Source organism: Chiloscyllium plagiosum, chromosome 34 (genome assembly GCF_004010195.1).
Source record: "Chiloscyllium plagiosum isolate BGI_BamShark_2017 chromosome 34, ASM401019v2, whole genome shotgun sequence".
Classification (NCBI taxonomy): Eukaryota; Metazoa; Chordata; class Chondrichthyes; order Orectolobiformes; family Hemiscylliidae; genus Chiloscyllium; species Chiloscyllium plagiosum.
The window spans coordinates 10,446,699-10,470,766 of record NC_057743.1 but is presented as its reverse complement, the minus strand read 5'-3'; the positions used below and the strand labels follow the sequence as shown (position 1 = coordinate 10,470,766).

At 43.7% G+C, this 24,068-nt stretch overlaps 1 protein-coding gene across 2 annotated transcripts in view; it reads left to right on the top strand.

Moving 5' to 3' along the window:
- ajap1 (adherens junctions associated protein 1) overlaps positions 1–24,068 on the top strand; it is a 258,559-nt gene that overhangs the window by 66,932 nt on the left and 167,559 nt on the right. The window contains exons 1-2 of one of the 2 annotated variants that reach the window (XM_043675578.1): positions 6,455–6,473; positions 9,172–9,977. In XM_043675578.1, the coding sequence (XP_043531513.1) occupies positions 9,176–9,977 (802 nt within the window). In that variant the 5' untranslated portion in view covers positions 6,455–6,473; positions 9,172–9,175. Of the gene's footprint in view, positions 1–6,454; positions 6,474–9,171; positions 9,978–24,068 lie in introns of those variants that run through there. The other variant, XM_043675577.1, reaches the window with a different exon arrangement.

Here is a 24,068-nt window from a genome sequence, read left to right as displayed (position 1 = left end):
TAATGCTTTTGTCCTGCAACCATCAGTATTTTCACACTTCCAAGATCTCCCATGGGATGATTGCTTGGTAACCAGGGGCTATTCCCTCCACACTTACCTCATAATCCCCTTCCACCATCCCAGCAGACGGACTGGCCAGGTGTCTTCTATGAAAACCAGGGAACCACCTGCAAAACAATGGAGAAAGCCAGTGGTCTCCTAAAGCAAACTTTTCTCTGTCTAGATCTCTAAGGAATTATTGAGCTTTATTGCATCTTGTGCTGCACACTGCTGGATACACCTCAGTGAATGTCCATGTTCATGGTCATTTACTGTGTCCTCCTTCGCCTTGTCATTATGAAGGACCAGCTACCCCTTATTTTGGTGACCATCTGGAGAGGAAGAGGAAGGGATCACATGTAATATGTGAAACTAGACAGATTGCGTTATGTGCTTTCTACTGAGTTAAAGTCAACTTCTCCATCTCCAGAATGGAATGAACCATCACAAACACAACAGACAGGCCATCACAGAGTTGCATTGGCCAACACTATTCAGCAGAGGCCAAGAATTTAACATCCTTATCCAGCAACACATTGTGAACACACAACATCCAGAAGAATTCCCCCTCACACATCTCTTGACTTTTGTGGGTGAGCTGGCTGAAAGGTCACTGGCTGAGAGGTCACAGCGAGGTCACTGGCTGAGTGGTCACAACAAGGTCACATCGAGGTCACTGGCTGAGAGGTCACAGCAAGGTCACTGGGAGAGAGGTCACAACAAGGTCACTGGCTGAGAGGTCACAGCGAGGTCACTGGAAGAGAGGTCACAACAAGGTCACTGGGAGAGAGGTCACAGCGAGGCCACTGGCTGAGAGGTCACTGGGAGAGAGGTCACAGCTAAGTCACTGGCTGAGAGGTCACAGCGAGGTCATTGGCGGAGGTCACTGGGAGAGAGGTCACAGCTAAGTCACTGGCTGAGAAGTCACAGTGAGGCCATTGGCTGAGAGGTCACTGGGAGAAGTCACAGCAAGGTCACTGGGAGAGAGGTTGCAGCGAGGTTACTGGCTGAAAGGTTACAGCAAGGTCACTGGCTGAGAGGTTACTGGGAGAGAAGTTACAGAGAGGTCACTGGCCGAGTGGTGGAGCTGGGTGAAATAACTCCTCAGAGGCTAGTATCCCTTATTTCCATGTGGAGAGTCCTTGACACTGATCCAGCTCCCTCAGAGCCAGGTCTGAATGCCAAGATGTCTGACACTGCTGTTTGTATCTGTCAGACTGGGCTCCCTGATTGGGCCATGTTAATAGCCCCATCAGGGACTTCATATTCTGTGAGGTCCACCTAGCTTACCTCATTGCAATCATCACAGTGGGAGGGTGGATGCTGTCATCCTGAGAAAGCACAACAGGTTGCCATGACGCCTTGGGCAAATTCAGTAATTGTGTAAAGCATAGCTGCTGCCCTCTGAGAAGCTCAGTGCCCATTTCAGCACTGAACCCAATGGCAGCTGAGCCACAACCTCCATTTCAACACCTCTATCAGAGCTTCCACTGTGGCACTCCGCCATTGGGTGACTGCAGTCTGTATAGCTTCCTGGGCTTCATTTCTCTGCAAATTATATTCAGGCCATGATCACCAGAGCATGAAGCCCTTTCCATTACCTGAATTGCCTTCCTTTCTCCCCCCCAAATTATAGAGTGCAATTATCCAAATGCTTGCATTCCCTTCCTGTGACTTTCCTTATGCAAAGGCTCAGCTGACTGTCACAAATGGTCTCTCCGCAGCACCACTTGCCATGATTCCCTCTGTCCTGACCCCTCCAGGCCTCCATCCCCACCCCAACCTATACCCTCCCTGGTGTTGTATGATGGACTCTTGCAGTGAAATGGAAATCAAGGCAGTGCAACAGCCGTACTTCAGTTCGGAGAATTAGACGGGTCATAATTTTTTATGTTGTTTGCTTTGTTTTCAACTGGTGCAAGTAGTTTACAAAAATTGGGGCTGTGCCAGAAATCATAATATAAGCATTTGTAAACCATACAGACTTAATTCAGAAAATATTAAATAAGAGTGATAAAATACAAGCTTATAGGTTGAATTAGGTCACTGTCTGCACAAAAGTAATTTCCACCTTGGCGTTGTGTCATTTGTGCTTACAAAGCAAGCGTGGTGTGAGAAAACACAGTGAGTACATATGGTATGAAATGTACTGTTTGGAAATGTGGTGGAGGCAGGTTCAATTAAGGCATTCGAGATGGCATTGGATAGTTATTCATTGGGAATGTCAGGGATAGGAGGAAAAGGCAGGAGATTTGCATGAGGTACTAGAACTAGAATGGCATCCTTCTCTGCTGTAACAATTCTTTGACTCCATGATCAGGGAGTCACACTCAGAGTCTGCGTAGTTGGCATAGTAGAGCTTGCGGCTGTATCATTGACCTCTCTCTCTCTCTGAGTGCTGTTCTGTTATGAAAGGTGGAATCTGTAAATTTATCTTATGATGTCATGTATTGGTCACTTCCACATTTGGCATGTGTCTCCTGGTATAATGCTTAGACCCATTCCATGTTTGGCACTGGGAAGAATGAAACCATTGACTTTGGTGGTCTCCAACACAAAAGCCGATCTCTAGCCACCCACTTCATGCCTCTCACTGGCAACTATCTTCTCAATCCTGCTGTCGTGTGATGGTTGTTGCTGAGAGGTTGTTTCTCCTTGCGGGAGACTCGAGGACCAGAGTCTCAGATTCTCAGATTAAGGTACTACCTAGTTAGGGCAGAGGTGAAGCAGAAATACTTCTCTCAGAGGATGGTAAATCTGTGGAACTCTTTACTGCCAGAGGCTGTAGAGGGGAGAAAAACAGATATTTCATCAGGAAGAGAGTAAAGAGTTGTGGGGAAAAGAAAGGAAAAGAGTTGAGGATTATCAGATCAGCCACAAATTCATTGGATGATGAAGCAGAGACACTGAACTGAATAACCTACTTTTGCTCTTATGTCTTCTGGTTTTATATTTGGCTCTGAGACAGACTTCATGGGGCACATTCAGACATCACTAAATTGCCTATTTCCATGTCTATAACGCTAATTCACTTTGCCCTTCTCATCTGCTGCTGAAATCACATCCGTACCCATGTTACCTCTGGACTTGGCTGACCTCGACATTCCATAAGTCTGACTTAATCCATATCTCTGTTATATGAATCCTAACTGCACCAAGTCCCAAACATTCACCACCCCTGCGCACACAGGTGTACATTAACTCCCGTTAAGAATCACGGCAATTTTAAAAACCTTGCTTTCAAATCTCACCTTTCCCAATCTCTGGACAATCCTGTTATCATGTAACTCTTAAAGGATAAAGGATCAGGCCAAACCCCCTCTCCAAATATATTAAGAAGGTAGCATCTAGACTCTATCTTTTCTTTATTTTAAAGGTAAGTGTAAGGTGTTGTGTTCTAGATGCAATTTGATTGGTAAAGCTACCAGGCTTGAAGCAATACATACCTTATTCATATACTATAATTAAAATGCAGACAAGATAAAAATAAAATAAAAGGATTGGACTGAATATAACTCTATTGAAATGCTTAACAAATATATGTATATATTAACTATTACTAATTAACTGTTCCAATGTCATAATCCCATACACAGCAGGAAGAGAACTCCAGCTTTTAGCTGTAACAGAGAGAGGAATAAAAGCTTCTACATCCAGCTTCAATATTCCAGCAACAAATGAAACAGTTCTGTGGGATCCTGACCCCACCCATCCAGGCTGCTTCTATTGTTCCAATTTTAATAAAAAGCCTCACAAGCTTCTTACTTTATGAGCTATGGAACTTCATAAAAAAAGGGCAAGATACATCTCTTGAAACCATAGTATTGCCAGAGGTACTTGCACCTTCCTCCATTTTAGGCATCCTAATTTTAATTGCACCATCAGCCGCTGGGCTCTCTAGCTTTAAATTGGCATCCTAAAGCTCCCTCTCTGTTTTTTTCCTCCTTTAAAGTAAACCTTTAATCCTTCTTTTTGACCAACCATCTGGTTATCTGCTCTTAGTTCTTTATTTGCCCTGGTAACAGGTTGTGTTAATACCATCCTTGCTGTGAGGCACATCACAATATTGTTCACTTTCCTGCATTAAAAGTGCTATACAAGTACAACTTGCTGTTGTGATGATATCTGACACTTGTTATACTAGCTGTGTATTGATCCTATCCATCTTTGGATCTGATTCAGGCACATTCACATCCAAGCACAAAGATGTGAGGTAATGCATTTTGTGAGGACTAAAACGCAAGATTGTACATGTTGAGAGGTAGGTTATAGACTCATAGAGATGTACAGCACAGAAACAGACCCTTTGGTCCAACTCGTCCATGCTGACCAGATATCCTAATCTAGTGCCATTTACCAGCACTTGACCCATATCCCTCTAAACCCTGCCTATTGATATAACCATGCAGATGCCTTTTAAATGTTGTAATTGTACCAACCTCCGCCCAAGGATAAGAGGGACCTTCATGAGCATATCCACAGATCCTTGAAGGAAACAGGACAGGACAGATGTGGTGGTTGAGAAGGAATATGGGATACTTGCCTTTTATCAGTCAAAACATTGAATATCAGAGCAAGTAGGCTATAATTAAATTGTATATAATGTCAATTGGGCCACAGCTGGAGTACTGTGTGTGGTTCTGGTGGCTATACTGCAGGAAGGGTGTGATTGCACTGAGGAAGAGCACAGAGATTCACCAGGGTGCTACCTGGGCTGGAGTGTTTTGAGAGGAAGGATGTTGTGAAGCTTGAAAGGGTTCAAAAAGGATTAACAAGGATGTTGCCAGGCTTGAAGGGTTTGAGCTATAGGGCGAGACTGAATAGATTGGGGCTATTTTCTCTGGAATATTGGAGGCTGAGAGGTGATCTTATAGAGGTTTATAAAATCGTGAGGGGCATGGATAGGGTAAATAGACAAGGTCTTTTTCCTCTATTGGGAGAGTCTAGAACTAGAGGTTTAGGGGTGAGAGGGGAAAAATTTTAAAGGGACCTAAAGGGCAACTTTTTCATGCAGAGGGTGGTGCATGTATGAAATGAGCTGCCAGACGAAGTGGTGGAGGTTGGTACAATTACAATATTTAAAATGCATTTGCATAGGTAGATGAATAGGGATGGTTTAGAGGGATATGGGCCAAGTGCTAGCAAATAGGACGAGATTAATTTAGGATATCTTGTCGACATGAACAAGTTGAACCAAAAGATCTGTGCTGCACATCTCTATGGTTCTATGACTTGATAACTATGAGGAGAGAAATAAATGGGGATATTTTGCTTTGAGCTGAGAAGGCTGGGGAGATGGGGATTCTCTATTGAGGTGTACAAAGTTCTGAGCAGCATGAATAGGGTAGATAGGGCGAAATGTTTCCTTTAATTAGCTGGGTCAATATCCAGGCAGTACGGACTTAAGCTTAGGAGCAGAAGGTTTAACAGAGATTAGGAGATATTTTGGTTAACCAAGAGGATTGTAGGTATCTTGAACTCAGTGTCTAAAAGAGTGGGAGAGGGAGGAACCCTCATGATATTTAAGATCGATTTTAGATGAACACTCTGCCAGGGGTAAAGTGCTGGGAAATAGAATTACAATAGAGGGATATTTGATGACCACTGCAAACACAATGGGTTTAAGAGGCTCATTCCATGTTGTAAAACTCTCTGATTCTACATACCACCGCACCCTTGAGGAGCATAAATTTCAACTCATGATTTATATCTCAATCTATTCTGCAGTCGGTTTCAGTCTGTTCTTTCATAACTTAGTCTGTTCTGCAGTTGTTCAGGGTCTTTTTCTTCAGAGTCAGATTTTCCAAAGAGTTAAAATTATTCCGTAAATGCCTACACTTCTGTATGTTCCAGTTTCTGTCCACCAGTAAGCTTGTTGAAACAGGATGTCGCAACAGCGAAATGCAGGAAGAGAAATCTGTAGTACACAGGAACAATACATTATCTGACACTTACATGGTTGAGGACTCACATTTTCTGTTTTGTTTTTATCTTTTGCACTGTGTCTTACTTTGCTCACTCCTTGTCTCTCTGTCAAATGCATTGTCTCATGTACTTTGTGCTGTCTGACTATAATTTTTAATCACCCATATCTCTAGCTGTAACCAAATCTACCTCAAATTATTGTCCCCTCTCTTCTCCACTGTTTGGCATCATTTTCCTTTACGTTGCTATCAATTTTCATCTGCAAACTCAGAATGACACACCCTCCCCTCTTTCAACTCCTCAGTCCATGTTGCTGTTCACATTTGAGCCATAGGCAGACCAAATGGAGGACACATTTCCTGTGTAAACGTAGTGGCTGTGGCAGTTTGAGACTCTGTATTCATGCCGTGTGCTGTTTTCGCTCAGTGAACCTCAAAGCTTCCTGTGACTGCAGATTCCTGCAGATCTGAGAACACTGCTGGTCCCTCTTCTCCACCCACACAATAAAAGTAGGTCAGCTCTATCACATTATCAACCTACCGACATTCTGTTAAATCAAAAATAACAGCTCTGTGCTTTACCCTAGATATTGTTTGCATATTTTATACAAAGTCCACTCTAAGAGGAACGGTAGTTGTGGTGAGAAAGCGACAATTAATCAGCATTACACTCCTTTAAGATTGTGACCATTTATCTCTGTAGATTAAAAAGATTTTTAGCATTTCTGCACAGTGTATTGGGAACAAATCCAACTTTCTTTTCGTCCTTTCTTCCATTTTCTACTTGACCTCTGAAGGATCTAACTCCTTTAGGGATACAGGTATCTACATACAGGTAGCTGATGTCCTGGTATCTTGATCAAGTCAGTCTTTGTTTAGGCACAAGTCTTGCAAGTGAATGCTGGCAGACCATTTAATACTAAAAAAAACAATGCAGGCGAGTGTTAGATTGACATACTGGCATCTTCCAGCAAATAACTGTGAATGAGACACAAGAGTCTTCATTGAATTTTCTTCTCTTCATTATCCTAGGAGTGAAAAAAGAAGGCCAATAGTAACTTCCTCACGACTGAGCCAATGAAGATCAACTAACTCAAAGTAGTTCAGATCTCGAAACCTATTATGATCTGGTTGCTATTTCTGTGACTTGGAATCATACTACAGATAGTGAACTCACTGCAACCTTAACCAACTTTTAGTTTAGTCAAAATTTGATTAAAAATTGTGTCCACTGAATCTGGAGTCACTTTTAATTGGCATTTATATAGCACCTTTCATAAACGAGATCCTCCCATAGTGCACAATAGTAACAAAAGTACTTTAGAAGAATTGTCACTGGCAATGTAGGATGAGGCAGCCAATTTTCACACAGCGCAGAGCTACAACAGTGACATGATAATGACCTGATCATGTGTGGTTTTCATGCTCTTTTACAGAATAGAATATGCAATCCTTTGTGTCCATTCAAGATGTCAAGTGGGCCTTTGATTTAATGCCTGATCTCAGATTATGTCATAGAGTCATAGAGACGAATAGCATGGAAACAGATCCTTTGGTCCAACCTGTCCATGCCGACCAGATATCCCAACCCAATCTAGTCCCACCTGCCAGCACTCGGCCCATATCCCTCCAAACCCTTCCTATTCATATACCCATCTAAATGCCTCTTAAATGTTGCAATTCTACCAGCCTCCACCACTTCCTCTGGCAGCTCATTCCATATCCGTACCACCCTCTGTGTGAAAACGTTGCCCCCTAGGTCTCTTTTATATCTTTCCCCTCTCACCCTACATCTATGCCCTCTAGTTCTGGACTCCCCGACCCCAGGGAAAAGACTTTGCCTATTTACCTGTAGTTTCTGGTTACACTGTATTTAAGATCAGTTGTAGCACTGGGCCTGGTACATGTGTTAATGCCTTCAAAACAGGAGAATGAAAGCAGGAAAATATCCATCAAACCTTTCGACTGGATTCGACACCTATCATTCTCCAATGCATTTTACCTGCACACAGAGGGTATAACAATTCTTAAAGATTAGTTATTAAACTTGCGTTGCTTTATTAAAGTGGATGAAGCCGATGTGTACTGTGGAGGCATCATGCCACACAGGACTTTTTTTTATCGAATGAGATAATGTTCAGGTTGTGCCCACTGAGACTATTTAATTGTCTTGTCTCCCTGCCTTCTGCTGATTGGTGGAGGCATGTTGCTAGGGGAACATTTATGCTTTAGCACAGCACTTTCTGGAACAAATGGATGCAGTAAAAACACTTTTATTTCATCGAGGCAAATTGAAACTCAAGTGAGAAACCAGAGATCAGGTCACCATCCAAACTAAACTAAAACAAAAACAGTGGAGGACATAAATCAAAAATTGGAGATTAAGTGATGCTGAATTCAGGTTTTCAAAGCCTGTAAATTATCAAGAGATGGGATAACTTTAGACATTGAGGCAGGCTGCACTTTTTATAAGTTGAGTAATAAGAGGCTGGGAGTTGGAGACAAAATTTTAAAATGGTGAAGGTACAGAAAAAAGGAAAAGCTCATGCAAGCTTAAATACTCAGAACTTCAGTAGAATTAGCAGTAGGTTTATTGTCACATGTACTGAAGTACAGGGTTCTATGAGTATAGCAAAATGTGAACAAAGTCACCATTTCTGGCGCCATCTTAGGTACAAGGATAACTAAGTACAAAATCTTAGGAATGGATTAGAAAAATGAAAGCAATAAAGTTAAAAGATCAGCATTACAGTCCTTATAAAGCTAGGTACAAAGATACCCAGGCACAAGAATCTTCTGAGGAGAAAGTGAGGACTACAGATGCTGAAGATCAGAATCAAGAGTGCGGTGCTGGAAAAGCACAGCCGGTCAGGCAGCATCCGAGGAGCAGGAGAATCAACCTGATGAAAGGCTTATGCCCGAAATGTTGACTCTCCTGCTCCTTGATGCTGCTTGACCTGCTGTGCTTTTCCAGCGCTACTCTTTCTTTCGAGAAAAATCTCAAGTATAACCTATAGTGTATGGTATGAATCTCTGGTCAAGAATAAAAACTATTTTGTTCAAAGTATTACCTTGTGATTTGAACATGTTAACAAATATAGCAATAGTACATTTTATTCATTTTCCAAACCGCTCTACTATCTTTTGAAATATTATCTTGTTTGACTCTTATTCGTTGGACTGATGTTGTACTCTGTTCTTCTTCCAGCCCAATGCCTGTCAATATATTTGGACGACCTGTTGGGTGTCATGCCTGGATATTGCTAGCCATCTTTCATCTAGCCATGGATTTCTCTTCTTGTGAATCAAAGATTCAGGGTCAGGGACTCAGCCAGAATTCAGAGGTGCTCCATCCATCACCACGTCACAGACTTGCGACTGACCCTCTCTGGGAGTACAAAGATGCCCACGTTGGGAGAATTACAAAATCCTGGTGGCTTCGAAGGATTTGGCCTGAAATCCATTCTGGAAAACAAGTATCAAATAAGCCAAGAGGAGTTCACAAACTCAAGTCAGACACAGGCACCCTGTGTACCAACTGTCAGTCCAAACAGTCTCTGTCTTACAAATTGGACCCTTCGGTCTCCACGGAGACTAGGGATTCGGTAAAATTGACCTCTTTGAAAAGGTCAAGAAGGCAGAGTCACCACTTTCCATTTGAGAATTTTGAAAAACCCAAATGCACTTCTTATGACAGTGAAGGAACAGCGACTGTGATACCATGCGCCATAGAATGGGGCCCCACTAAAGAGGAGCTGACAGAGTTCAGCATGTTTTCAACTCCAACAGGTCTCTCCACCACCACGTTGACCCTGGTGCCCTCCACAAGAATGACAACTGCCAGAACTACTACCACCACCACCACAGCCAGCATGACATCCACCACTATGCAAACCACCACAGCCACACTCAGGAGCCCGAAGATGGTAGTGCCTGAGCCACGTACAACAGAACCCAACCTAAGCTGGGAGATAAGCAACACAGCCAGGCCATCCCGCATTGGAGATACAGGAGGTACTCAACCAATAGAATTCTGAATCAATTACTTTAGAGTTAATAATGCAATTTGAAGGGAGGGTCAATGTTAATTTGTTTATGTGAGAAGCTCATTGATCCTGAAAATGTTACTCTTTCAAGGGACTATTTAATAATTAGACTTATTCGCTGTACTTTTCCTGAGTTAAATGGGTCTGGTCATAGGACTGACTTACTTTGACATTTGCCAGGGACATAGGATGAACTTAAAGTATCTTGGAAGATTGCCTGACAATCATTGCCATTTAAAGCCCCACTGATAATAATGAATCTGTTTAATATTTGTTCAGAGATCATTTGCAAGCCCTCCTTTAAATGGTTGTTGTACTCAGATTCCATTATCATCACTGAACCTGAAAAGGAACAATGTAATTTACCAGCTTTTTTCAAAGTGTCATGTTGGCCAAATTATCTTCTGTATGATTCTAACCCAGCTGCCACAGGAAATAGGTGAGAAATTGACACACCCAATAATGACAGCGACACAGGAGATTGCAGTAACGCCAGGGGCATCCAACAAGGCCATGATCAGGGATTCCCTACCTATCTGAGTGGCAGGGTCTCATGTAACTAGCCTGCTGTAATCGCCTGCCCTGTAGGCAGACCGACTAACAGTGAGTCAGCAGATGGAAACACCGATTGGGGAACAGAGACCGTTTCCACTGACCAGCCCTGCATCATTGATGGAAGATCTGAGCTGCCATCTCGTGGGCTGAGAAGAAGAGAGTCAAGAAAACAGGGCTGGCTGCAGTCAGGCATCAGAAAGTGATGCGGTCTCTATTCAGCCTGGAGTAGGCCAGAGGCCTCTTTGATGAGCTTAGTGGGAACTCCTGCTCTTCCTGGCACACAAGGAGTGGGAAAGGAATTGACCAGGCTTTGACCTCCTCTCTCAGATTTGCTGCCAAACAACTGATAACTCATGTCTCTGCTCACCTTCTGTTAAATGTAAATCACAGCGATGGAATGCTGAATGTTAATGAGCTGTCTGTCTGCTTTTGCAGGAATTGGACGGTTCGCTGTGATTTTGTTGAATTTTAAACGGGTGAGACTGAGGTGAATAAATCCAATCCTGATAATTGAACTGGTCCCTTTTCTGCTCATCACTGCTTAAAGCAGTCAATGTCGATCAGTTAGCTCCTACATTTGAAGTTTTTCTTTTAATGAGGTCAGTGGTATGGTGCAGGGATGGATTTTTGTCATAGATACTAACCATCAGGAGACTCTCGCTGATGCATGTGGGCTGAAGTGCTCCACAACAATGTGGCAGTTTCTGGAAGGCAGGAAACTGACTGACGCTTGGGGTATAGCTTTTCAGGTATCGACAGAAAGCATACAGAGCCTGGTCTGCCCATTCATGGGCTGTATGCTTCATGGGCATTCAGTCATGAATGGCAGTATCAATAAGGGGTACAGAATCAACAGGCATTAACTTATAAGGCACAGCCTCCATGGGCAATATTTCTTGAGGTATAGGTTCAGTGGGCAGCCAATGCCAATCCTATCAAGGGTCACATACTCCTGTTTCTCCTGGTTCCTGTAAAATTCAATCAAAACATTTTGGACCTTTTCTGGAGCAGCAATTAATGAGCCCTTTAAGGGGCACTCTTCACCACCTGATACAAACTGGCAGAGGGTGGGCTACAAACTGTGCGCCTAATTGTTTTTGAAAATTGCAAACAACATCCAACCAATGAGCAGGACTCAATTAAAATTAGGGAGATTTGCTAGAGCTGTTCAAGAGGATTTAAACTAGTAAAGTGGAGGGGGGGGAACCCAGGGAGATAGTGAGGAAAGAGATCAAACTGAGACTGGTACAGTTGAGAATAGAAGCGAGTCAAACAGCCAAGGCCAAAACAAGGTAGGACTGATCAACTGAACTGCATTTATTTCAATGCAAGGGGCCTAACAGAGAAGGCAGATGAACTCAGAGCATGGGTAGGAACATTGGACTGGGATATCATAGCAATTACAGATACATGGCTCAGAGAAGGACAAGATTGGTAGCTTAATGTTCCAGGATACAAATGCCAGAGGCAAGAGAAGAGAGGGAGTGGCATTTTTGATAAGGGATAGAATTACAGCTGTGCTGAGGGAGGAAATTCCTGGGAATACATCCAGGGAAGTTATTTGGGTGAAACTGCGAAATAAGAAAAGGATTGTGTTATTGGGTTTATGTTATGTTATAGACCGAAAAGTCAGAGGGAAATTGAGAAACAAATTTGTAAGTAGATCTCAGTTATCTGTAAGAAAAATAGGGTGGTTATGGTAGGGGATTTTAACTTTCCAAACATAGACTGGGACTGCCATAGTGTTAAGGGTTTAGATAAGTGTGTACAAGAAAATTTCCTGATTCAGTATGTGGATGTACCGACCAGAGAAGATGGAAAACCTGACCTACCCTTGGGAAATAAGGCAGGGCCGGTGACTGAGGTGTCAGTGGGGGTACAGTTTGGGGCCAGCGACCATAATTCTATTTGTTTCAAAATAGTGATGGAAAAGGATAGACCAGATCTAAAAGTTGAAGTTCTAAATTGGAGAAAGGCCAATTTTGACTGTATTAGGCAAGAACTTTTGAAAGCTGATTGGGGGCAGATGTTCACAGGTGAAGGGACAGCTGGAAAATGGGAAGCCTTCAGAAATGAGATAATGAGAATCCAGAGAAAGTATATTCCTGTTAAAGGGTGAAAGGAAAGTCTGGTAGGTATAGGGAATGCTGGACGACTAAAGAAATTGAGAGTTTGATTAAGAAAAAGAAGGAAGCATATGTAAGGTTTAGACAGGATAGATCGAGTGAATCCTTAAAGTAAAGAGTAAGTAGGAGTATACTTAAGAGGGAAATCAGGAGGGCAAAAAGGGGACATGAGATAGCTTTGGCAAATACCTCTCCGATCAGGTATTCCTGATGAAGGGCTTTTGCCCGAAATGTCAGTTTTACTGCTCCTTGGATGCTGCCTGAACTGCTGTGCTTTTCCAGCACCACTCTAATCTAGAAATAGAATTAAGGAGAATCCAAAGAGTTTTTACAAATACATTAAGGAAAAAAGGGTAACTAGGGAGAGAATAGGGCCCCTCAAAGATCAGCAAGGAGGCCCTTGTGTGGAGCCGCAGGAGATGGGGGAGATACTAAATGAGGATTTGCATCAGTATTTACTATGGAAGATAAAGAATGTAGGGAAATAGATAGTGACATCTTGCAAAATGTCCATAATACAGAGGAAGAAGTGCTGAATGTCATGAAATGCATAAAAGTGGATAAATCCCCAGGACCTGATCAGGTGTACCCTAGAGCTCTATGGGAAGCTAGGGAAATGATTGCTGGGCCCCTTGCTGAGATATTTGTATCATCGATAGTCACAGGTGAGGTGCCAGAAGACTGGAGGCTGGCTAACGCGGTGCCACTGTTTAAGAAAGGTGGTAGGGAAAAGCCAGGGAACAATAGACCAGTGAGCCTGACGTCGGTGGTGGGCAAGTTGTTGGAGGGATTCCTGAGGGACAGGATGTACATGTATTTGGAAAGGCAAGGACTGATTAGGGATAGTCAACACGGCTTTGTGTGTGGGAAATCATGTCTCACAAACTTGATTGAGTTTTTTGGAAGAAGTAACAAAGAGGATTGATGAGGGCAGAGCTATAGATGTGAGGCAATCAACAAGGTTCCCCCATGGGAGACTGGTGAGCAAGTTTATATCTCACGAAATACAGGGAGAACTAGCCATTTGGATACAGAACTGACTCAAAGGGAGAAGACAGAGTCTGGTGGTGGAGGGTTGTTTTTCAGACTGGAGGCCTGTGACCAGTGGAGTGCCACAAGGATGGGTACTGGGACCACTACTTTTCATCATTTTGTATAAATGATTTGGATCTGAGCATAAGAGGTATAGTTAGTAAGCTTGCAGGTGACACCAAAATTGGAGGTGTAGTGAACAGCGAAGACGGCTACGTCAGATTACAACAGGATCTGGACCAGATGGGCCAATGGGCTGAGAAGTGGCAAATGGAGTTTAATTCAGATAAATGCAAGGTGCTGCATTTTGGGAAAGCAAATCTTAGCAGGACTTATACACTAATTCTGGTCTCCTTCCTATCAGAAAGATGTTGTGAAGCTTGCAAGGGTTCAGAAAAGATTTACAAGGATGTTGCCAGGATTGGAGGATTTGAACTATAGGGAGAGGTTGAACAGGCTGGGGCTGTTTTCCCTGGAGCATCAGAGGCTGAGGGGTGACCATATAGATGTTTACAAAATCATGAGGGGCATGGACAGGATAAATAGACAAAGTCTTTTCCTTGGGGTGGGGGAGTCCAGAACTAGAGGGCATAGATTTAGGGTGAGAGGGGAAAGACATAAAAAAGACCTAAGGGGCAAGTTTTTCACAGAGGGTGGTACGTGTATGGAATGAGCTGCCAGAGGATGTGGTGGAGGCTGGTACAATTGCAACATTTAAGAGGCATTTGGATGGGTAGATGAATAGGAACGGTTTGGAGGGATATGGGCCGGGTGCTGGCAGGTGGGACTAGATTGGGTTGGGATATCTGGTCGGTATGGACAAGTTGGACTGAAGAGTTTGTTTCCGTGCTATATATCTCTCTGACTCTATGATTCTATGAGGTCAGCAGCCTTCAGCCTGCAAAAGGCATGTGTTTCATTTGGCCATTTACATACCATTTCATGATCATAATCTCAGGAACCAAAATGCATACATCTCCATTGAATGCCCCATTTTCCAGGCAAGCCAAGATTTCCAACAAGGCATTCAGATTAGGTAAAATACTGATTGTGTCCACCTATGTGGAGAGCAAACTTTGTGGGTGGCACAGCACCAGAGACTCTGGTTCAACTCCCGCCTCAGGCGACTGACTGTGTGGAGTTTGCACATTCTCCCTGTATCTGTGTGGGTTTCCTCCGGGTGCTCCGGTTTCCTCCCACGGTCCAAAGATGTGCAGGTTAGGTGAATTGTCCATGCTAAATTGTCCGTAGTGTTAGGTATAGGGGTAAATGTAGGGGTATGGGTGGGTTGCGCTTCGGCGGGTCGGTGTGGACTTGTTGGGCGGAAGGGCCTGTTTCCACATTGTAAAGTAGTCTAATCTAATCTAAAGTAATCTAATCAAAATGTAATGATATTTGGGTGATCTATGGTAGACCTCATAAGGACCTGACATAATTTTGTTAGTTTCATAGACTCATACAGCATTTGGACCCAATTTCCAACTGATCCATGCTGATCATAATCCCAAAGTAAACTAGTTCCACCTGCCTGCGCAAGATCCATTTCCCTCCAGGGAGAAAGTGTGGACTGCAGATGCTGGAGATCAGAGTCGAGAGTGTGATGCTGGAAAAGCACAGCAGGTCAGGCAGCATCCAAGGAACAGGAGAATCAATGTTTCGGGCATAAGCCCTTCATCAGGAATGAGGCTTGTCGGCCAGGGGCTGAGAGATAAATGAGAAGGGGTGAGACTGGGGGCAAGGTAGATGGGAATGCGATAAGTAGATGAAGATGGGGGAGAAGGTGATAGGTCAGGGTAGAGCAGATAGGAGGAGAGGACAGTGGAGAGGAGGGATCAGAGAGGAGGGTGGAGCAGATAGATGGGAAAGGTGATGGACAGGTCAAGAGGGTGGTGCCGTGTTGGAGGCTTGGGACTGGGATAATGTGGGGGGGGGAGGAGAAATGAGGAAACTGTTGAAATCCACATTGATCCCATGCGATTGCAGGTTCCCAAGACAGAAGATGAGACATTCTTCCTCCAGATGGTTGAGTAATAAGGGTTTGGCGATGGAAGATGCCCAGGACCTGCATGTCCTTGGTGGAGTGGGAGGGGGAGTTGAATGTTCAGCCATCGGGTGGTGGGGTTAGTTCTCCGAAATGTTCTCTGAAGCAATTCACAACGAGGCATCCTGTCTCCCCATTGTAGAGGAGACAGCATCGGGTGCAACGGAAACAGTAGGTGACATTGGTGCAGGTACAGGCAAATTTCTGTCATATGTGGAAGGATCCTTTGGGGCCTTGGACAGAGAATAGGGGGGATGTGTGGGTCCAAATTTGGCATTTCCTGCAGTGGCAGAGGAAGGTGCCAGGAGTGGGGTGTGGGCTGGTGGGTGGCATGGATCTCATGAGGGTATTGCAGAAGGAATGGTCTTTTCAGAATGTTGATGGGGTAGGGAGGAAAATACATCTATCGTGGTGGGGTCCATTTGTAGGTAGCGGGAGTGGGGGAGGATGATGCGATGTATGCGGAGGTTGGTGGGTGGAAGGTGAGGACCAGGGAAGTTCTGTGTTGTTGCATTGAGAGGAGTGGGGTTCAAGGGAAGAGGTGCGGGAAGTGGAGGAGATGCACTGGAGCGCATTGTTGACCATGTGGGAAGGGAAATTGCGATCTTGGAAGAAGGAGGCCATCTGGGATTTTCTAAGGTGTAATCGTCATCCTGGGAACAGATACGGCAGAGGCAGAGGAATTTGGAATGGCGTTTTTACAGGAGAGTCTTTATTATTCTCCCAGACCTCCCCCTCACTGCGGAAGAACGTTTAGTCCTCAGCAAAGGCCTCACCTTCACCCCTCTATGCTCGCAGATTAATGAGTTCGACATGGGTCGCAACCTTGAACATTTCTTGTACCACCTCCACCTTTGGGCCCACGTTTTCAATCAAGACTCCCAGCCACCCATTGATTTCACCAGTTTCCTCATTTCCTGTCCCAAGCCTCCAACACGGTACCCCCCTCTTGACCTGTCCATCACCTTTCCCATCCATCCGCTCAACTCTCCTCTCTGATCAATCACCTTCTCCCTCACTTTCATCTACCTATTGCATTCCCAGCTACCTTCCCCCTCCGGGCCCACCCCCTCTCCCTTTTATCTCTTGGACCCCGGCCCACAAGCCTCATTCCTGATGAAGGGTTTATGCCTGAAATGTTGATTCTCCTGCTCCTCGGATGCTGCCTGACCTGCTGTGCTTTTCCAGCATCACACTCTCGATCCATCTCCTTCCAAACATTTTTTGTTCATAAAATCCCTTAGTGTGGAAGCAGACCATTCAGCCAATCGAGGCCACTGACCCTCCCAAAGAGCATCCCACCCAGACACACCTCCCTACCCTATCCCCATAATCCTGCATTTCCCATGGCTAATACATAGCCTACACATGCCTGGACACTATTGGCAATTTCCCAAGGCCAGTTCACCTGATCTGCACATCTTTGGTCTGCATGAGAAAACCGAAGCACCCAGAGGAAACCCACGCAGACACAGGGATAATGTGCAATACCTACATGGACAGTAGGCTGAGGGTGGAACCAAACCCGGGTCCCTGGTGCTATGAGGTAGCAGCGCTCACTACTGAGCCACTGTGCCACCCAGTGTACTTATCCAAATGTCTTTTGAAAGTTGTAACTGTACCTGCATCCACCACTTCCTGCGGAAGCTCATTCAACACAAAAAAAGTGTAAAAAAGTTGACCTTCATGTTCTTTTTAAAATCTTTCTCTTTTCACCTTAAAAATATGTCTCCAGTCTAGAAATCCCCCATCTGAGGGAAAAGATGCCTGCCGTTAGCATTATGTTTACCCCTCATGATTTTATAAACCTTGATAAGGTCATCCCTCAACCTCCAACGCTCCAGTGAAAACGGTCCCAGCCTCTCCTTATAACTCAAACCCTCCATTCCCAGCAACATCCTGGTCAATCTTTTCTGAACCCCCTCTTTCCTTCTGAGGGCAGTGAAGAGTCCTTCAAAAGCAGGACTCTTTATTCCATGAGGAGAAAGTGGGTACTGCAGATGCTGGAGATTAGAGTCAAGATTAGAGTGGTGCTGGAAAAGCACAGCAATGTCAGGCAGCATCCGAGGAGCAGGAAAATTGATGGTTCATGCCAAGGCCCTTCATCAGGAATGAGGCTGGGAGCCTTGGGGGTGGAGAAATAAATGGGAGGGGGGTGGGGATGGGGGTAAGGTAGCTGAGAGTGCAATAGGTGGATGGAGGTGCTGGTAAAGGTGATTGGTTGGAGAGGAGGGATAGGTCTTTTTATTCCATGAGCCCAGTGCATCCACCACATCTTACCAGGAACACTACAAATTTGTTCAGATAAATTGCTGTCTCTTTCTCTACAGCATGAAGTCAGCAAGGTGAACTGCCCAAGTGCAGAGCTAAAGACCTTGTGACTACAGAACATAGTGGCATCAGCACAGGGGGAGGTGATGCACCTCTCAATCCTGTTCTGCTCTTCAATTAAATCTGAACTTCAGCTTATCACCTTAGCTCCCTATTCCTTAATAGTCTTACCAAACAAAAATCTGTCATGCTCAGTTTTGAAATTCAGTTCAGACAAGGGAACACAAGTCCCCTCAACTTCATAGCTACCGGGTCCCTCTGAAAGCAGAATTGGCAATATCCATTCAGCAGTGTGAAAGCATCTTGTTCTTTCGAATTTGTTTCTGCCGAACTTCATACGCACTTATTCAAACATTCACTTTAAACAGATTAATCATTAGGTTCCAAGAGTGCACAAAGGAATTGAATATGAATGTGTTCACCAGAAGCAATGCAGCCCGTTAATTTGGCGCCCTGGTTTCAAGAGATCAGACAAACAATCGATGCCAATGATGAAAATCTGAAAGGAAGTGGAGGAAAAGCCTAACAAGTCCAGCAGCACCTTGGGGAGAGAAGCAGAGTTGATGTTTCAAATGGCTTCTTCTGAACTGGTTTTGTAGAGCTCAGAGAAGAGTGATTCAAGTCAAAATGTTATTTCTGTCTCTGTCTCCACAGATGCTGTTGTACCTGCTGAGTTTCTCCAGCACTTTCCAGTTTTATATCAGATTTCCAGCATCCACAGTACAATGTAATTATCAAGTTGGGATATCTTGTCTGGTTTCCTTTGTTATGTTGTGAGGTAGAAGACCCAGAAGTTTGATCTATTTCTGACTGCTATCCTGCTGTGTCTAGACTAGATGACACTGATTTAAAAAAAAAATTATTCCTGCTTCAAATCTGAACTAAACATGAGAAATATTCAGAATACAGAGCAGATCCATCACGAACAGAAAAGAAGGTTAATGCTTCAAGTAGAAACTCACTATCAGAAGCCATTTAATGCTAACACTGGTTTATATAAGTGTCATATTGATCATTATTGATGTCTATCACTTTGATAACTCTGTCAAAGGATCAAAAGGTAATGATTATTACACCCTCTGAAGTCCTTTTCGTGCTAGGTGGATGTGACAACTTTGATCTCAGTCCATTTAGGCTGCAGGTCATGAAAACTTAAAATCATCATGTATCTCTTTTGAATATGGCCCTTTAGTATAAATTGAGTAGACCCAGAAATAACAAGAAAAGGTCTCTTCCCATTGAGTTTAATCAATTTTGATATCTACCAGAATTTTGTTTTATTCATTCACATTAGACCATAAGACATATGAGCAGAAATTAGGCTATTCAGCCCATCGAGTCTGCTCCACCATTCAATCACGGTTGATAAATTTCTCAATCAAGAGTGTGGTGTTGGAAAAGCACAGCAGGTCAGGCAGCATCCGAGGAGCAGGAGAATCGATGTTTCGGGGATAAGCCCTTCATCAGGAATGAGACTGGTGATCAAGCCTCATTCCTGATGAAGGGCTTATGCCCGAAACATCAATTCTTCTGCTCCTCAGATGCTGCTTGACCTGCTGTGCTTTTCCAGTACCACACTCTTGACTCTGATCTCCAGCATCTGCAGTCCTCACTTTTCCCTGATATAGTTTCTCAACCACATTCTCCCGTCTTTTCCCCACAACCCTTGATTCCCTTGACAAGCAAAAGCCTATCTATCTCCATCTTATATATACTCAGTGGCCTGGCCTCGAGAGCCTTCTGTGGCAATGAATTCTATACATACACCACGGTCTAGCTGAAGAAGTTTCTTCTTATCTCCATTCTAAAAGGTCTTCCCTTTAAGGCTGCGCCTTCGTGTCCTATTTTCTCTTTCCAATGGAAATATCTTCCCAACATCTATTCTGTCCAGGCCATTCATCCTTCATCCTTCTAAACTCCATAGGGTATACACCCAGAATCCTCAAATGCTCCTCACTTGTTTAGCTTTGCATTCCTAGGACCATTCTGGTGAACCTCCTCTGAACCCACTCCAGGGCCAATGCATCCTTCCTGAGATATGGGGCCCAAAACTGTGCACAGTACTCTAAATGCGGTCTGACCACAGCCTTACAGAGCCTCAGAGGTACATCCCTGCTTTTATTTTCAAGTCCTCTCAAAATAAATGCCAACATTACAATTGCCTTCCTAACTACTGACTGAACCTGCAAGTGTACCTTCAGAGAATCCTGGACTAGAACTCTCAAGTCTCTTTGCACTTCAGTCTTCTCAATTTTTTTCTCCATTTAGAAAATAATGCATGCTTCTATTCTTACCAAAATGCATGACCTCACAGTTTTCCCGTTGTACTCCGCCTGCCACGTCTTTGCCCACTATCCTAACCTGTCCAAATCCTTCTTACCTCCTCAATGTTACTTGCCCCTTTACCTATCTTTGTATCGTCCACAAACATGGCTAGAATGCCCTCAGTACCTCAAACTAGATCATTAATGTATAGCATGAAAGGCTGTTGTCCCAACACTGACCCTTGCCCACATTATGTGGGTGTCGCTGGCTAGGCCAGCAGTTATTGCCCATGCCTAATTGCCCAGAGGACAGTTAAGAGTCAACCACATTGCTGTGGGTCTGGAGTCACATGTCAGCCAGACCGGGTAAGGATGACAGATTTCCTTTCCTGAAGATCATTAGTGAACCAGGTGAGATTTTCCTGACAATTGACAAAAGTTCTATGATTATCATTAGACTCTTAATTCCAGATTTTCATTGAAATCAAATTCCACCATCTGCCATGGAAGGGCTTGAACCCAGGACTTTAGCTAGGTCTCTGAATTAATAGTTCAGTGATGATATCACTAGATAGCAAAAACTTTTACCCTTTTAATATCATAAATGTCATAACTTTTGCAGAAACATCATTTTGTGCTCATCAAGGTCAGTGATGCTAGCACTGGGGATCTGAAGTGCAATCATTTCCGGTTGCTAGCGTGTAATAATTCTCAGAACTAATGCAACATAGCCAAATGTAAATAAAGGTCCCTCTTTCAGAGATAGTTCTGAAAGTATCTGCTCCATTTCAACGCCATTGTGTATCAGTGGTGCTGCAAGAGTTCCACTTGTACAGTGAAGCTACCATCAGCAGGTTAGTATAGGCTGAAGGAAGTGATTTGCACAAATTCGAAGAAAAGAGATAGTTCATGGTTAAGGGAAAGGGAGCAAACCAGGAAGCAGCAACTGGACACAAAGGTCATGCTAGGAGCTGCACAAAGGGAATAAGTACAGAGACTTGCAAGTAATATAAATGCTAATAAGGAATATTTCAATAAATATTTCCAAAATCAGAGCGTGGCCAAAAGGACGTGTCGATCCATTGAAGACAGATGCAGGTGACACTGTGATACACATCAAGACAATGACAGATTTATTGTGTTAATGTTTTGTATCCGTTTTCAACAGTAAGAAAAGCAAGAGGATTAAAAAAAGGAGAAACTGAAGATAAATTGAGAAGACAAACTTATTGCATTCATTGTAAATGTTTAAAATTGTAATAAAAGGAATAATGGAACTTATGGTAGATAAATCTGCAAAGCTTGATGTTTTCCGCCTGAACATATTAAAATAAGTGAGAGAGAGAATTGCGGAAGCATTATTCATAGTCTATGAAAATTCTCTTGATTTGGGAATTGTGTCATTCAGACTGGAGTTTGTTAATGTTCCATTATTTACAAGGGGTGAGCAAGAAACCAGGGAACTACAGGATTGCCTATTTATTGCTAGTTGTGAGCAAGTTACGAGGATCTATCACTAAATGTAGAAACATTAAAAATTGAAGCACGAGGAGGCCTTTCAGCCCTGTTCCACTATTCAGTATGATCAATAGCCTGCTTTTCCCCCATATCTTTTGATCGGTTCAGCCCCAGAGGCTATATCTGACTCCTTTGTGAAATCATAAATTGTTTTGACCTCGACTGCTTTCTGTGGTAGTGCATTCCATAGGCTCATCATTCTGCAGGTGAAGAAACTGCTCCTAATCTCAGTCCAAAATGGTTTAACCCGTAACATTAGACTGCAACTCCTGGCTGTGGACTCTCCCACTATCCTGCATCCACACTACCTAGTCCTGTTAGAATTTTATGCATTTTTGTGAGAGCCCCACGTCATTCTTCTGAACTCCAGGGAACATAATTCTAATCGATTCAATCTCTCTTGAAGCATCAGTCCCACCATCCCAAGAATCAATCTGAACTCTCTCTACAGCAAGAACATCAAGGAAACCAAATCTGCACACAATACTCCAAGTGTGCTCACACCAAGGCCTTTATAATTGTGGCAAGATATTCTTCCGCCTGTACACGAATCCTTTTGAAACAAGTCAACCTACTGAACGTGAAAGTAAGTGCAAGATACAGTTAAAATGTAAAGTAAGTACAAGAGAAAGGAAATGTTTTAAGTCAAATTAAAACTGACATTTTCTTGTCAGAGACATTGAAGACTCTACAGCCCCACCTGCAATACAACATGGAATTGCAGGTAGGACTGGAGGTCCATTTCCAGCCCTGATTAAAAAAACAAAAGAACTGCGAATGCTATAAATCAGAGACAAAAACAGAAATTGCTGGTAAAGTTCAGCAGGTCTGAGGAAGGATTAGCCAGCCCGAAACGTTAACTCTGATTTCTCTTCACAGGCCTGCTGCTCGACTTGCTGAGTTTTTCCAGTGATTTCTGTGAAGCAGCATCAGGTTTAACATTTTGTGTTGATTAACCCTTCCTCAGACCTGCTGAGCTTTTCCAGCAATTTCTGATTTTGATTCCAGCATTTATCACTGGTCCCTAATTGCCTTGGGTGTAGTGGTGGTGAGCTGCCTTTGTTAACCACTGCAGTCCTCAGAGTTGTCAGGACACCAACAATGATGAAGATAGATCCATGATTTTGATCCAGTGATAGTGAAGGAATGACGATATATTTCCAAGTCAGGATGGTCAATAGCTTGGACGGGAACTTGCAGGTGGTGGTGTTTCCATGTATCTGCCACCTTATTCCTCAAGATGGCAGAGGTTGCAGGTTTGAAAGGTATTGACTGAAGACACTTTGTTAGTTACTGCAGTGTATCTTGCAGAAGGTACACACTGCTGCTACTGTGCGTCAGTAATGAAGTGAGTGAACACTGTGGAGGGTTGTGGGTGGGTTACTAATCAAGCAGACGGCTTTGTCCTGCTTGTTTCAAGCTTCTTGAATATTGTTGTGGTTCTGTTCGCCGAGCTGGAAATTTTTGTTACAAACGTTTCATCCTCAGTGCTTGGGATCCTCCTGTGAAGCGCTTCTGTGGTGTTTCCTCCGGCATTTATAGTGGCCTGTCTCTGCCGCTTCTGGTTGTCAGTTTCAGCTGTCCGCTGTAGTGGCCGGTATATTGGGTCCAGGTCGATGTGTTTGTTGATGGAGTTTGTGGATGAGTGCTATGCTTCTAGGAATTCCCTGGCTGTTCTTTGTTTGGCTTGCCCTATAATGGTAGTGTTGTCCCGGTTGAATTCATGTTGCTTGTCATCTGCGTGTTTGGCTACTAAGGATAGCTGGTCGTGGCGTTTTGTGGCTAGTTGATGTTCATGGTTGCGGATCGTTAGCTGTCTTCCTGTTTGTCCTATATAGTGTTTTGTGCAGTCCTTGCATGGGATTTTGTACACTACATTAGTTTTGCTCATGCTGGGTATCGGGTCCTTCGTTCTGGTGAGTTGTTGTCTGAGAGTGGTTGGTTTGTGTGCTGTTATAAGTCCTAGTGGTCGCAGTAGTCTGGCTGTCAGTTCTGAAATGCTCCTGATGTATGGTAGTGTGGCTAGTCCTTTGGGTTGCGACTTGTCCTCGTTCCGTTGTCTTTCTCTTAGGCATCTGTTGATGAAGTTGCGCGGGTATCCGTTTTTGGCGAATACCTTGTACAGGTGTTCCTCTTCCTCTTTTTGCAGTTCTGGTGTGCTGCAGTGTGCCGGACTGACAACCGGAAGCGGC